This window comes from Callospermophilus lateralis, unplaced genomic scaffold (assembly GCF_048772815.1).
Source record: "Callospermophilus lateralis isolate mCalLat2 unplaced genomic scaffold, mCalLat2.hap1 Scaffold_1909, whole genome shotgun sequence".
NCBI classification, from domain to species: Eukaryota; Metazoa; Chordata; class Mammalia; order Rodentia; family Sciuridae; genus Callospermophilus; species Callospermophilus lateralis.
In genome coordinates this window covers 133,402-150,367 of record NW_027512924.1, presented here as the reverse complement: position 1 = coordinate 150,367, position 16,966 = coordinate 133,402, and the positions used below count along the sequence as shown (strand labels likewise).

General features: G+C 33.2%; 1 protein-coding gene across 1 annotated transcript in view; it reads right to left on the bottom strand.

The window, feature by feature from the left end:
- The window catches only part of LOC143387348 (roundabout homolog 2-like), a 144,685-nt gene that overhangs the window by 15,375 nt on the left and 112,344 nt on the right, over positions 1-16,966 (bottom strand). The window contains 2 exon segments of the mRNA XM_076841835.1: positions 6,437-6,642; positions 9,862-10,122. Coding sequence (XP_076697950.1) covers positions 6,437-6,642; positions 9,862-10,122 — 467 coding nt within the window.

Sequence of the window (16,966 nt, the reverse complement as noted above, 5' to 3'; positions counted from 1 at the left end):
TAATCAAGAAATATTTAAACATATTTAAATTCATTTAAAAATGAATTTATTTTTCATTTGTTCATGAAGCTTTTCCTGATGCTCACCGACTCCCTTCTCTGGGAAGAGAGAGTGGCCTGGAAGGCAGGACATCAAGTGGGTATTGGTTGATAAAGAGACAACATTAGCTATTCTTTTACTTGTACTTCCAATAAGAGCAAAGCGACTAGACAGATGACTTTAGAGTTAAAGACAAATATACTATAGCTATTTGGCCATATTAGGCAATGAGAACACTAATGATCCCAAGTGAAAGAGAGAAGTTAAGTTAGTTGCTTCAATAGATTGCAACCAATATAAACAGAAAGAAATCGATATTTCCTTTTCCTTCATTACTCTGCCTTTCTGGTAAGTCTTCAACTTTCCTCTGAATTGGGGATGAGATACATAGAATTAGTACCTTCGTAGGACAATTTTAAAGCAGTTTAGTCATATTGTATGAACAAAAAGGTCTATAACATATGTTAAAGTTCCTACCATAAAATCGTTAAAATTTTTAACATTTATTGATTTTACCTCTCAGTCATTACAATTTTTCCTCTTACTTTTGATTTGAACATCAAGAATGATCTGAAGATTCAGGCAAACAATTATTAAAGAGAGGAGGGAAAGAAGGAGGAGAAGGGTAGAAATCCTTGAGGAGGAAGAGAAAAGGGGGAGGAAAAAAGACAGTAATTGAAAGAAAACAAAAAAAGAGTAACTCATCAATTAAAAAGGAAGTCATTTAGTGGTAACAGTTTTTTTTTTGTAAATGTAAGCATAAACATGAAAATAAAAGTGAACACCAGGTAAAAGGAGTTCAGCCAGAGATTCTTACAAATTACATGAGATTTGTATTCATTTGACACATTATAGCCCCAAACATAATCAATACATACTTAAACACTTAATGAAAAATGAATTTATGTCCTATAGAGAAATTTATTTGTGTTTATGTTCTCAATCTTTCCAAATTTCTCAGCTTTAAAATTACTGAAAGGTCAAAAAATATCTCAAATGTATTCAAGTTGTTAAAGAAAAAATGCACACAGGACATTAAGTTGTTGCTCAAATGTTACTGAACATAAAATACCATGATAAAGTGGCATCTTGCTGTGTCTCTATTACATCTTCAGCACTAAAATTAATTTATGATCAGTCATCAATTCATTTACATGTCGTTATATGCTAAATCCTTCCTTGCTGATAAATGCTTATCCTTAGATCCATTAAGCTAGAGTAAAGTCTGTGCTTTCTAATATGACCCTGATAATTGTTGCATTACCATTTTTATGAGATACAAAAACTAATGTTCCCCCATTTTTTGAGCCAATATTTAATCCTGAAATTTTTTCTATGAAGTTCTCATTGCCTAACTACCTGCTAAGTAAAATCTTCAACTCTAAATGTCTTTGATCAAATCAATCCAAATATTGACTTCTGTTTAGAGGCAGAGAAATATTTCAAGTCTCTGGAAATTCTTTTTACACTCAAATGTCTGAATATACAATAGTCCCACCTATATTCCAGAGAGAGAAAGGCATGGGGGAAGGTGGGAGGGAGTGGGAGAGAGGGAGGGAGGAAGGGAGAGAAATGTGTCATATAGGAAAAGCAAAATAAGCAATTAAAAAAATCTCTTCCCTTGGTTCATATAATACTTGTTAACTCATGTCAAAATATTGTGCATAAAATATGCACTTTTCTTATCCATTAAATTCCAAAGTATATATTTAATTTCTTTTTAAAGACATCAGATAATGATTTCCTTAATTTTAGCATTATTCCTGGAATTTGCCTTAATACTCAATTATTATGCTTTTGTAGCAGAAGCAAAGTGTGGCAAGTGTGTGGAGTGTGTGTGAGTCTGAGTAGGGAGTGAGTGTATTTGTGTGTGAGGGAGAGAAATTGTTAGGCCATTAGGCTTCACCATCTGTCAGATCAAACTTTCCCGAGTCCAAGGACCCAAAAGCTGTGTGCTCGGGTCAGATGGTGAGGATGTCTGGTTTTATTACTTTCATACTCATCTGGTATGGGAGTTCCAGTAAAAACCTCCAAAGATATAAAGTGGAAAATACAGGGCCACAATTTCCTTTCAGCTGTAGTGTTCATGTGGGATCCAACAGGCAAGGAAAGTTTATTCGTTTCACTTTACAACACTCAATCTGGGTCTTTTTGTAATCAGTGAGGCAGTTAGAATCTTGACTACATGTTCAGGACATTGTCCTCTCCCACTCTCCTCTTGCCTTGGTTTGTTTTCATGGTGGTGTCATTAAATTCAGGAAACACTTATCCTTGACTCCCACCACCTTTTGGAAGTTAGAGAAAGAAATCTTGAAATCTTGCCCCTCCCTGGTACTCAGAGAGCAAAGCTGACAAGTTGAACACTGAGGAAGAAACAGTCCATATTTCCCAAGACAATGTTGCATAGACATTGCTTAGTCCCAAATGCAGTGTGATGGTATGAAACTTAAAAAAATGTACATTATTACAACCAAATAGTATTAAGCACAAATTAAAATAAAAATTATAAAAATAATATTCCTTCCAAAAGAGCTAATGGATTTTAATTTTATTAGAAAAAGGTAACTGCACACAGAGATAAATATGAGAAGAATAAATAATAAAAGTCATATCAAATTCAATATTTTTATCAAAATTAAGCACATTGTGGGAAAGGATTAACGTTTCCAGCGATAAAATGCATATTTTATTTTTATAAATACATACTTATTCCTCTCAACACACACACACACACACACACACACACACACAGAGAGAGAGAGAGAGAGAAGTAAAAAAAAAAACAGAACATTATTTTCCTCTTCAATATGCTAATTCTGAGGATTAGAATGAACTGGGCATTTCCAGGGCAGAGATCATAGTAATTTATCTTTAAAGTAAAACTGATTGATTTTGTTCATTCTTCTGCCACTTATCTGGTAGATAACCTTCAAAAAGGATGTAAATCCTTCTGTGACTCAATTTCTTTAGCTATAAAATGAGAACAACAACAATAATAATGAGGTTATGAGGATTAAATGAGTTAGTAGATGGTAAAACTTTACATCAGGGCAGGGAGTTCTTTCTACAAATGTAAGAAACCAAATAATTTAGGCTTCTCCATTCTATAGTTCTGTCATGCATTCTTTAGTTCTGATTTCATACTTACATCTTGTTTCTTTACAAACTCTAACATTTAAATCCATTCTTAGCTCAGCCAGCCATAGGAAAAAACAAGCCACTGCTTAGAAGGGTATCATGCATTGACTAGGAGCTAGGTTTTCTACTTTATTATTATTATTATTGCTGTTTGGTTGTTGCTATTATTAAATCTAAATGTCTATTCAAGTGACTAGAAGTCATGGGCTTAAAATAAATGTTTGTTTAGGGAATAAATACATGAAACAGGAGACTTGCAAATACATATTACCATTACTAAGATCATGGGATGTGGAATTATTGATATTTTCGTTTCTTTTTGTTCTTTTTCATTCTTGATGATCATTTCAAGATTTAAGTAGCCATTCACAAACTACATACTTGCTATGAAAATATTTGGAGTTAATGTATATGTGTGTATATATATATATATATATATATATATATATATATATATATATATATATATATATATATATTTTACAGAATAAAGCTCTGTAGACTGTTAGTGGCTGGTATTCCCTATGCTGGCAGTTGGGAGTACAATTCAGCCAAGTAAAATTTGAAATTTTACATAAAGACTTTCAGCCCACCCAGTGTTACTGTGTTACCCAGTGTTACATCCATTCTGGATGGATTTAGAGTCTCCAGGAATGGAAATTGTTAGTTCTATTTAATAAAAATGGTCATTTGCTTCATGAAAATGACAATATAAGGGAATTTCAGTTGAAAGTAAAGATTAATTTACACCACAGGCGAGTTTAGAACTCTAAGAAACTGACGGTAAGTTCAGAGTCCTCTAGTCTCCAAAGCTCATTGAAGGAGTATGTGTATTATGGCCTATCTCTATTAGCACTATTAAAGTAGCCTTATAGCTGAACAAAACCTAAGAACATCATTAGAACAATATTTATTAGCACGTTGGTTTTGATTACATTTGGTCCACATAAACATCCACCTGAGCATATGTACAGGCATGTGTACACACACAATTACATGTACATCCTAGTTGCTCTCCCTCACACACAAATATATTCACTCGCTACATAGACTCACACATATTCCACACACATTGTGCCTTGTCTTTCATACACACATGTATACCATACACTTTACACACATGTTCACAAACTGTATAGAATTGAAAACTGTGTAATACATGCACATACCCTGTATAGATGTGCACACCCCATTCACACTCACACTGTATATGCACTTTCAATCTTCCTTGTTCTCACACACATTTATACTCATGCACTCTACACCCTACATATGTACATACACTAATACTCACATACCCTATGGCCACACTAATACCTACATATACTCATTCACACTTCCTACACACATACACATAGACACACAACACACCCTGGAAGGCAAATCAAATCTTTGATCAAACTTTCTCCTCAAAGTCATTGGTGCATGGAAAGACAAAAAAATGTGTATGGGGGAGGTGCTTAAGTTGCTTAAGTGTAAAGTACAACTTCTGCTAAGGAGATGTATTATTCATAGGATAAGTGCATTGTGGAATTCATGCCTAAACACCCTGAGGTTTCTATATTCAGAAGTAATTAAGCAGTGAATTCAAGTAGGAAAATTTAGACTTTCTTTTCTTAGCAATAAGAGCTTCATTTGGAATTAACATTATATTACCAACAGGAGAAATGCAGGTTACTTAAGATGTTTAAACTTGACATCTTAACCAGTGGACTATTTTAGACATTCTTACTTGTTCCTGACAGGTGTGTATGTAAAAGTGCAGGGTGGTGTTCTCCCAATTTATAGATACATTTATCATCTTTCTAATTATAGTATTTAATAAAAGAACTACATCAGCATAGCTGACTTTTTTTCATCATTATTGCACATTTTTACTGCATTCCTAAAGGAAAAAAAGAGTTCAGTATCATTAGTGAAATATGCAAAAATATGCAGAATTTTACCCTTAAGGAGATTATGCTAGAAATTCAGGCAAAGAGGCTTAACATAATAGTGCCCTAATAAGTCAGCTTTCTGAATTCAAAGATTTTAACTTTTTCTCTGTCACTGTGGGTTGGATCTGGGTTTCAAATCACACCAGTATATCTGCAGTTCTTAAATCTTAATTTGACTGGCAAGCTGACCATCCATCAAGCAAGAAGGAAAACCGAATAGTGGACTCATGCATCATGCACTTCCTCATGCAGAGAGGGCTGTACAGGAAAAGTGAAGGCACTCATGTTTTCTCAGCACTAAACCAGTTTCCATTTGTGTTTGCAGAACTAATATGGAACACAAAGTCTGTGGAATTCGGAAACTGTTGGATTAAAAGTAAATTAAGACTGTGATAAGATGCTTTCTAGGATGAAAGTTGTCATCCAGGAAAATACAGATATGTGTAGTTTCCTTAGAAATCCTAAAGAAATGCAAAGACCAGGCTTAGTATGGAGTAGCTAGGTCTTCATAATTTTGTAAAAGGCATTTTTTGTGTGTGTGCCTGTATATCAAAGAATGTATAACTATGTGAACAGAAATACTGAATTTTTACTTTTCACCATATATATTGTGTACATATTAAGATTTTAAAATTTCCAATTGAAATTGTTGGACATAGGTTACACATCAGTCCTGGAATCATCAGAGGAGGGTACCAACTGAAGTCTTTCACTTGGTGAACAAGGCAAGTAGAAGCCAGAGGAGTAAATAAGTCAAAATAAATATACTTCTTGGAAGAGGGGAAGTTGTTGGATTCTACACTATAAAATGCATAAATGCATGGTTTATCTCACTATGCATTTTCCACTCTAAAATTAATACCTTGTGCAACTGAAGAGTCTTTTTCTGAAGACTTGCTTATTTTCATCAGTGAATGCTTTTACAGTGTGAAATATCAAGAAGCATTTTAAGATTGCATTCATTTTGTATGTTCCTCCTGATATACAAAATATATCATTTCTGAAAGTTTCTTTTTTTTTATGTAATAGACTTGGTTCCCTAGAACAGTGAACTTTTCATTAAAGCCATGACTATAATTGAGTTTTCTTTCATGTCTTTAAAGCTTTTTAAAATTCATGAATTTTCTTATCATTTTTGCAGCAAAGCAACAGTATTTCCAAATCCTTTTTGAATTTTGTGTTTAACATTAACATATTTAAAATGTTACAGAAATAGATGGAGTGGAATAAATCTTACATAAGAAAGTAAGAAAGTACTTGATTTTTGATGCATTTCAATATTGCAAATAGGTCAGTTATTCATATTAAATCAGTTCCATTACCTGTCACAGAACTGTCTATATTGTCCATACTGGATCCAGGTGTCTGGTCTAGTGCTCTCAGGGGCCTGGGGATTTCTAAAGCTTCCTCTTCATTATCAGCATCATCATCTGGAACATCTGTTTCCAAGTCAGAAATCAAGGCTCCTGACACATAACCTAATGGTGGAACTGGGGGCTGTGGGGGTGGATTATTGCTTTGAATGTGCCTAGAATTCAAATGGAAACAATAAAATGGGAAAAGCAGTCCATTAACATTCAAAAACATTGTAATAAGAATTAAATGGCATGCTATGGTAACAGTATTCTTCTTTTGCATTAATAATTTTGGAGTTTACAATGCTTTATTACATACACATCAATAGAGACAATAGGTCTCTGGGCATATGCCTTACCAACAACCACATAAATTTAAGAATTATTCTAGTGATATAAACATATATTTTGTATAGATAAGTCATCAAAAACAGAATGAAAATACTTGTCACAAGACTATTTAAAGTTTACCTTTTCAAAAAATAATATATATACCCATACATATATACATATACATATTATTTTGTTTCCAGTTTTTGTGTAACCCACCCATGCGGCCTGCTAGCACTTAAGATGTCACTGGAATGCCTAATGTTCCTTCTCTTCCATCTTCAACACATTTCTGGACTTAGGAGGATTTCTTTTTGCATGACCTTCTCAGAGCAGGCTGAGTAGTATTTTCATTTGCCCCAGTTAGGGCAAGTATCTTCTGCTCTATCTACCTAGTTGTGCATCTATCTCAGCCACCAAAATCTTGAACTTCTCCAAGGCAGAAACAATTCACCCTAGTATTCTGTGTTTAGAACAAAAGATGTGTTAGATAAACCCTTTGCAATGAGTAAATAATTTTAATCTCAACCTTCATTAGATAAATAGAATCTTATAATTACCATCACAGTTTTGAAACATATTCAAGTAAAACTTAAATTTATCAAATAAGGTGGCTAAATAATGTGCAACTGGACACCTACAAAATGCTAAGCAAAAGCACTGCAATGTTATTTTCTTCCTTCTTTCCTTTCTTCCTTCCTCCCTTCCTCCCTCCCTCCCTTCCTTCCTTCCTTCCTTCCTTCCTTCCTTCCTTCCTTCCTTCCTTTCTTTTTTTGGGGAAGTACCAAGATTGAACCCAGGGATGCACAATCACTGAGCCACATCCCCAGCCCTATTTTGTATTTTATTTACAGACAGGGTCTCACTGAGTTGATTAATGCCTCACCATTGCTGAGGCTGGCTCTGAACTCAAAATCCTCCTACCTCAGCCTCCAGAGCTACTAGGATTATAGGTGTGCGCCACTGCAGCCGTCAGCAATGTTGTTTCTTAATGTAATTTAAAAGCAAATGTACTACAAGTTTTAACAGAGTCTTTTCATTGCTGTCATTCAAAAGTATCTTAAATACCCCTTCTATTTAAGCAAGACTAAAGAGTAAGTGTTATGTTCTTTTACTGTTGTCTTTTGAAACTCATTTCCAAGTCTGGCAATATCCCCTGTGTATCGTCACACTTAAGGGAAAGTAGTGCTGTCCTTGACTCCAATTGGAAGAAACAACAAGAAGCTCTGCTTTGGGGATTTTTCTAGACTCTGCCTCATAACTCTTCTCTTTGCTGACTTTATATGTTTTTACAGAAGTTAACTATGTCTTTGAGAATAATAGATTTCTATAAATTTTTCTAGTGAATTCTTGAATTTCAGTGTGGTCTCAGGACCCTGATATTTGTATTTTTTATCAGAAATGAGAGTGGTGTGAGGACTGCCCTTTCATTTTATACATGAGCTATTATTTCTGACATCATTTTAAACACATTAACTATAGCATGCAAGTGGTAAGCAAGTTGCCCATAGTTATGCAGATAGGAAGCAGGTTCACCTCCATGGTAACTGCCCCAACTTGGGCTGTCCTCAGTCAAAGCTCAGAGTATGGAATCAGAATCTGCCTAGAGGTGGGACTTAGGACCAATATATTTTAAAGTTCTCCATATGATTTCAAAACACACAAATTTGAGAACCCCTGAGCCAAAGTCTCTGCTTCAAATGACTTAAAGTTGTGATTTCACCAGTTAACCTTGAGAGAATCCTATCACTCTTTAAGTAATTGGCTTCATTTTAACCAGTGATGTATCATAAAATAATTATGTGTAACAGGAGGTTGTCTTTAATCTTTAGAAAAAATGAGAAAATGTTCAAGACCCTCTTATCCTAAGGAAAGAGCATGTTTATACAGCTTTAAGTGACATACCTGTTTGAGAATCTCTTTGTATGTATAGTTAACTATGTTATATTTTAATATAGCTGTTATATTTTAAAAATAGTCAATTAACACTGAGAATAAGAGTCATCTCATAATCAACTTACTCTAGTAGCTAGAATTACCCTCCCATAAAAAGAAAGATAATATTATCTTTTAAAAAAGCTACCATGATTTCAAGCACAGGGTATAAATCAAGAGAACATAATTCAAAGAATGTCACAGAGATTTTGTTTTCAAGGGTGCAGGCCTATATATCACTATCTGAGAGAAAAACATTGGAAAAAACAACCAACCCTATAAAATTATGATCTACCATATTTGTACAAGATACCTATATGAATTGCATCTATAATTTATGAAAGTTTTTTAATAATTAGAAGAAAAAACTATAGATCCTGGTGTGGTGGCACAGGCTTGTAATCCCAGTGGTTCAGAAAGCTGAGGCAGGAGGATCACAAATTCAAAGACACCAATTTAGTGAGGCCCTAAGAAACTTAGAGACAACCTGTCTGAGGTGTGGGTGAGGGGGGCAGCTGAGCATGTGGTTTAGTGGTTAAGTGACCCTGGGTTCAATCCTTGGTACCAAAAGAAAAAAAACATGAAATTTGGGTTTTTAATCTATTCTTTATGATTTTAAAAAATGCATTTTCTGTTAGTACATTTGTTATTTTTCTGATTTGTTTAATTCTGCCCAAAGAGGGTCTTTTAATAACTGACACTGACCATAAGTGATTTGCAGAAGCTTGGATTTACATATTCACAACCACATGCAGAATTAATCACAGGCATTTTGAAGAATCCAAAAGGAGTCCTTCATCATGGCATTAAAAGTGAGTTCAAGGATAAGCTAATTGAAGCTAAATCAGTTGTAAATTAGAAGATTCCACTGTAGCCAAATAGCACTTTTGACTGAATTTCAGCAGACCTGAATTCTTGCTCTAGCTTACTCTCCAACTAGCTATGCGACTTTGGTCAAATTAACATTTCTGTAGTAGTTAAATCATTTTCTAAATGATTAACGAGTATACAAAATCAAAATTTTGTCCCCATGTGTATAGTTTTATGAATATGTCTTGTGAATTTATATAAAAGGGCATTTCCATGTGCAGAAAACATGGATCCCTTGACTCAGTGAATATATTTACCATGTTTGTTTTGCTATATCAAACTGATATGCCCTTGTCAGTTCATCCAGGTGAGCCTGCAGCATGGGTTGCATCTCTACCCGTGGAGATGGAGTAAGAGTGGCAGTAGACTGTTGTCCAAAAGAGATAGCAGGAGAGGAAGCCACGCCTCAAACAGGTGGAGTTGGGACCCGATCATCATCTTCTTCCAGTTCATGTTCCATACCCTGGTGTAAGTATGTTTGTACTGGTAATGGTGGGCACCAACTATCACTGTCATAGCTGAAATTAGATGAGGAAAAATGCATATTAATAGACAAACAAAAATGGCTACACTGACAATAAACAGCAACCACACGGTGTCTAAAATGTTCTCTCAGTTTACTTCATCCTGATCACATTGTCAATGCTACTATAGTAAATCACCTAATTTGAAATTGTAATTACAACTGTTATCTCAGTATCTCAATTTATTCTTTAAAGATCTTTTTCGCTAATTGTTACCCCACAGTTACAAAAAGCAATAACTTCCCAACAAAGTTACTCATGTGGAAACACCAAATTGCTAATAAAAGACAATTAATGAATTTAGTGCTTGTAGACTTAACTGCTTCCTTCTCTTATGCACCAGCAGAATACATCAATAGAGCTGACTGACCATATAAGAAGTATCAGAGAACTTGATTTGCTTTTTTTTAAAGAGAGAGTGAGGAGAGAGAGAGAGAGAGAGAGAGAGAGAGAGAGAGAGAGAGAGAATTTTAATATTTTATTTCTTAGTTTTTGGCAGACACAACATCTTTGTTTGTATGTGGTGCTGAGGATCGAACCCGGGCCGCACGCATGCCAGACGGGGGCGCTACCACTTGAGCCACATCCCCAGCCCCTTGATTTGCTTTTATTCTAGACTTATGACAACCTTTCTATTTGATATTCCAGTCATAAGACTTCATGACACAAATTATACTCAATATTAGTTTATTTCCCTTAATTTTATCAGTAAAATCAAATGCTTCTTCTTACATTGAGTGTTAAATTCAAACCAGAAAACAGAAGTTCAAAACCTTGCCCTACAAAATATATATTTTTAAAAAAATTGTTTTATTGTAGTAAAATATTTAATATGAAATGAACCTCATTGACATATTTTAAGTGCACAAAATACAATTATTTTAAATACTTATATTTCATGTTCAAATTACATCTAGAAATGGGATTATGGTCCAGGAATATGACCGTAATATGACCAGGAATATGTTTTTGTTGTGGTACAAAATAAGCAGAATTTCTACTTATACTTTTTCTGTAACCCTAATGTTTTCAGAAATCAAATAAGTCCTAATATACTTTTTTATAGATTTTTAAGTATAAGATAAGAATAATAAAGGATTTAATTGTTTTCTTAATTCAACATCTTAAATATCTCCTGAATCTGCCTCCTACATCTCCTCTTCCATAATTATTGATCAGTCACCTTCTATAAAATAGTTCACTAGCTTTCTGATTCTCTTTTCTTCTTTTCCACCCTATCTTTAATGCAGGCAACAGGATGTTAATTCACATCACACCTACACTTACGATCATAACTAATATGAGAAAAGTCAAAACTCATTAGCTGGCTTAAAAGATCCTTCCCCAATGGATTAATCTGTTATTTTAGCCATGTTTCTCACTATTTCCCCAACATCAGCCTATTTTCTATTTTTTCCTAAACTCTGGGTCTGCGTATGACTGTTCTCAAATCATCTATCTGCCTGTGGGTTCCTGGTCACCTCAAAGGTGGTTAGTTTTGTGGAACCTTCTCTACCATTTCCATATACAACTGATTAGAATTTTATAATACCTACATTGTGGAACTACCCATGTTATATTGGGATTATTTGTCTCTGTCTCTTTTGTCCTAATATTCTGTGAGATCCTTAAGTCCAAGAACTATTTAATACTCTTCTCCATTGCTAGTGCTTAGTACCTAAAATTAGAATTAACTATCCATATCACAGCTATGCATAACTAGTCTTGATCTCCCTTATAAAAAAAAACCTGTAACTCATATAGATCCACTGTAAGTTGAATATCTTCACTTGAGTAACATTTTAATCATTTTGTTAAAAACTGAATATATCATAAAAACCTGCATGTGGACATGTATAGCAGTTTTATTTATAATTGCCAAAATTTGGAAGTAGCTAAGATATCCCCAGAAGTTGAATAAATAAACAGATACATCCAGACAATGGAATATTATTCAATGTTTAAAAGAATTGGGCTTCAAGTCATAAAAAGACATGGAGAAAACATAAATGCACCTTGGTAAGTGAAAGAAGTCAATATACAAAGGGTATAGATTGTATATTTCCAATTCCAGAACATTCTAGAAATGGCAAAACCATGAAAAGAGTAAAAACATCAGTAGTGCCAGACTCTGGGGAGTGAGAGATGGGCAAAAAGCAAAGTGGATTTTGGAAAAGTGAAGATATTTTGTATGATACAATAATGGTAGATACATGTCAACCTGAATCTGTCCAAACCACAAAATGTACCACATGATAAGTAAACCCTGTGGGAAATGATGCATTCTGGGAGATAATGATGTGCCAATGCAAGTTCATCAACTAGAATAATTGCACCAGCTTGGTGAGAGATGATAGGAGATTATGCATATGTGAAAGTTGGGATAAATCACTATGCTTTTCTTCATTTTTTTGTGAACCAAAAACTGGTCTATAAAACTAAAATCTCTTTTTAAAGTAACCCCAAATTTATCATCCTTTCTTCCCAACAGTTATGTGTTAGGGTCCTGACTTTATTTCATATAGCATACAATTCAGTAGATTGATATTAAGTAAATTATTAAAAATACAGGGTACTATAGAATTGATTTGGAAGGCCTAATATTGTTTTGGGGTTGATCAAGGCTACAGTGATCACTAAAAAGAGAAAATTTTAAGTGACATATGTGGAAGGGAAATGGTTTTGGAACAATTCAGATAGTTTCCTAAATGGCAATATCTTCCAAAGAAAGAAAAAAAAATGGGCACAGGTGAAGTAGAGCACCACTTACATTTTTTTTCTATGAAAATATGAGAATGGTCTACCAATTTTATTTCTCTTATCTATTCTGTTTATTAAATATATTTAATCTTTAGTCTACCTTTAGGATAGGTTTTATAGTTTCTCAACATGAATCTTCTGCTCAAACTAAATTGGTTTGTCTCCTCTTGTCTACGTACTTTTCTGGTAGGTTTGTTTATAGAATCCAAGTTATTCAAATAAACTGGATGCGTCCAAATTTACCTATCTTAATCTGATAAATCCTCAAGCTATAGGTGAAATCTCATATCTTTATAAAGATTTCCTTGATGAGGCCAACTAGCATTGCTAAACTACTCTTCTTAACTGGTGCTGACAATATTTTTCTACATTTATTTGAAAATTGATTATGCACCATCTAATGTTCTTTCCAATGTTGGACTCTTTTAACACTTTAAATTATTTTTGTATTTACTTTTCACATGTTTATGGTATCTTTTTCTCAAGTGGATTTAAGCTACCTTAGAGTTATAACACGGAACTGTTCTTGTTCTGTTGCCCCTAACAGTATACCTTAAAAATAGTAGGTTATAAGCATATTTACTGATTTGAAATGAAAACACACAATTTGATTAATTAATAAAAATGCTTAGGTTTATTTTCTTACTTAACTTTAAATATCATATTATTAACTCAAACAAAAAAATATACAAGAAAGCTAATCATAAAATAATTGTCCTTTTTCAGTATAGAATGTGTTTACCACTGTAGTTCATCAATTAAATTTACATTTACTTTGTAAAATTCAGTAGAAAAGAGCACATTTATTTTTGTGTCAGAAAGTCATAATTGCACTTTCTTACATTGGTTTATTCCCATATATATTATACTTTTAAATAAAAAACTATATACTTAATCTTTCAAATGAAATTAGCCAGTTATCTCCTAAAATTTGTGTAGTCCATAAATAGTAAACTGTTCTTACTTTCAATAATCTACTAGAGATATACCTATGGAATGAAAACACAAAATGAACATAAGAGAAAGGAAAAGTGTATGGTATATGCATCACATGTGTTAAGGTAACAAAAAAAAACATGGTAGTAAGTTGTATTAGATTCATTTTTATTATTCAAATAATATCAGGCAAAGAAGTGTCTAACCATTAAAACATTATTTTTAATACTATGTAAATGCATTGCATTGTGTATTAAATGACTAAAACATATTTCATCACCTATCTCACAAACATACTATACATTTTATCACCAATTCTTCTATGTCCTTTTTCAAAGTTACTCTAGAACTTTAATATACCAACTCTGTATATAAGTCTACATGCAGTATATAAGCAAAGCTGGGAACAGTCCATGGATTCAAAGTGATTTGTACCAACATTAGATAAATAAACAAAGAAGGAAAGAATATTCAAAGAAGAAAAATATGAAAGAATAGAGGAAAGGAATCTGGGATATAGTGCAAATCAAAATGGCGAAGAATTGTTCATCATCTCTGAAATAGTCAAGTCTTGATCCATTCCAGAGGAACATATATTTTAGGCTTAGTTCATGCAGCTACTAAGGAAGGATGAAAAGACTACAGATGTGCCTATGAAGTCTATAAAAATGTAAATCTGTTTTGATAGTTTCCTTCACATTTTATAATACACATCTTATTTGAGAGATAGAATTTCATCTTTTTCTTGTGTAACATTAAAATGAATAAAAATTCTCCTAATGCCAAACCATAGTTCTTCTCGCCAACCTTTCCTAGGGAAGTGCTTGTTCTTTTGACATTCTGTCAGTGAAATATGAGGCGTCATGTTATGTCTTGACTGATGAATAATGATAAAGATGATGGCAAATAAATGCCACATGTGAACTAACTTGTTAAAGGCCAAATACAAATATCAAATTACTAATAAAAAATACAATGAAGTTCAACACTAGCAAAAGCTTGCCAATCTCTAATTGCAATAACAAAGCAAAGCACCAGTTTTATACTTAATTACTATTCAATGCTTCCTAGCATCATGACTATAATAAAATGTATATATTTATAGTGAAGAACTAATACATTTTAACACTATTTTGTCTAACTGAAGATGCATATTGATGAGAGAGAACATTTAGCATTGTTACCATATTATTGAATTAACAATTAAATATTTTGTTATTTGGAAAATGCTTTGATAACTTTTGGTATTTAGTATTGTAAGGAAAGACTGGTCCAAGAAATGCTTAGAAAGAAAATTGCTGATTTCTAAACACTTAGAAATTGTACTAAAAATTGTAACAAAAACTAGAGACTATACTTTCCAGATCACAGTTTTTATCAGCTAGGAATTGTGCCTAAATCTACTCCTTTCGCACCTACCCACTTTCATCCTCTTATTTTACTGCCTTAGCATTTTTATATCATATGATTTCTAGATCATATGCTATGATATCTTGTATGTGATCCACCTGCAATCTCATGTCCTTCAGCATCATGTTCTCCAATCCATCATCTGTATTCAAAAATCAGAATTTTCCTATGGCATTAAGGATTCAAGATGAAAACTAAGACTCCATGTCAGATGTTGTCATACAAAATGTAGGTTAAAGCTCATAAAACCACATACAGAAGCCACCAATTGCTGAAGGATGCAGACAAGTAATTAAAATAAAGTGCTGAGGGTAGGGCATGGAAGCTGGTGGTACTGAATAGGGGCAACTAAGAGAAAAGCAGATACCTCTAACTAGAATAGGGCAGGGTTTCCAAAGGAAGACCAATGGAGCTATTTCTACTCTCATTTTCTCATCACACATAGTATTAATTTTAATTTTTTCTTTCCCCACAGAAATTTCTTTCCATTTGTTCAAATAGTGACCTTAGTATTGTTTCAATGCAGCTATTGATTAATGACCTATTTCTAGTACATAAGATCCATTAGATCAGAGACTTATTTCTTGTTCTCCTTTGTCCTTACTTTTTGCTCTATATCTGGCATCTAACAACCACCCAACTTGGCAATGTTCTTTATGAAGAAATGATTCAAGATTCACGGACATATTCTCCAGCTATCAGCTTTTTGAAGACTTACCTGCTTACCTGGCATCTATGATTATTCCTTGGGGTAGACAAATTATTATTTTGTATACAAAATTCCCCAAGAGCTCATTGTACAAAATCGTGTGTGTCAGAGAGAAAAAGACAGAGACAGAGAGACAGAGAGATGGAGATGGATAAGTGTTGTGAAGGGGGTTACTATCTAGAATGTGCTTTCTATCTTCCCCTCTGGGTCACAGGTCAGTTTTCCCTAGTAATTGTACATTTATCTTGTGTCTCCTATGTCTCTTCCAAGTACAATGCTTAGCACTTATTATACTTGATAGAAATATTTGTGGATTAAATTATCTATTAGGATGTTAGAAATAAAAGTGTCATAATCTGTATATCTCTGTAAGTAGTATAACTGCAGAATCCTTGATGGATAGAAGTAAAAATTATCAAAAGCAAAAAATTAATTCTAAAGTTTCTCTACTTTGAATATGAAGAAAACCTCAAGCCTAAATTATGAAGTTTTCACACTAAAATATAAAAAGATTCTATAGAAGTTCTCATCTGTGAAATAGTCAACGTTAATTTCATGAATAGGAGACTACAACCTGAGTCTAATAATATTTCCTTTTTGGTAGTGTGAGGTTTGCACATTAGAAAACACCAAAATGTAAAGATTATATGCAAAGGAACAATATCAGCCTCAGTTTAGTAAGTTTAATTTGTTCTTTTTGCATTGACTTTAAATATGTTTTCATCACAAACAATTGAAATAAAACCTACAATATTCTTTGAAAAAAAAACTAAAATAGAAGTAAATCTAATTCTGTGGTTAGTATTACTAACTGTTTAAGACCTAACCATTACTTTGAGCAAGAATGACTTTTTTCAGCAAATACTAGGTAAAGTGATAAAAATTCAAAGGTAAATAAGGACTAAAATACATCCTAAATAGACTTCAAATATACATATGAATACATATACACATGCATGTAGATATATACATATACATGTATATGGTCAACAAATATAATTTACCTATTTAAAAAATCAAGTT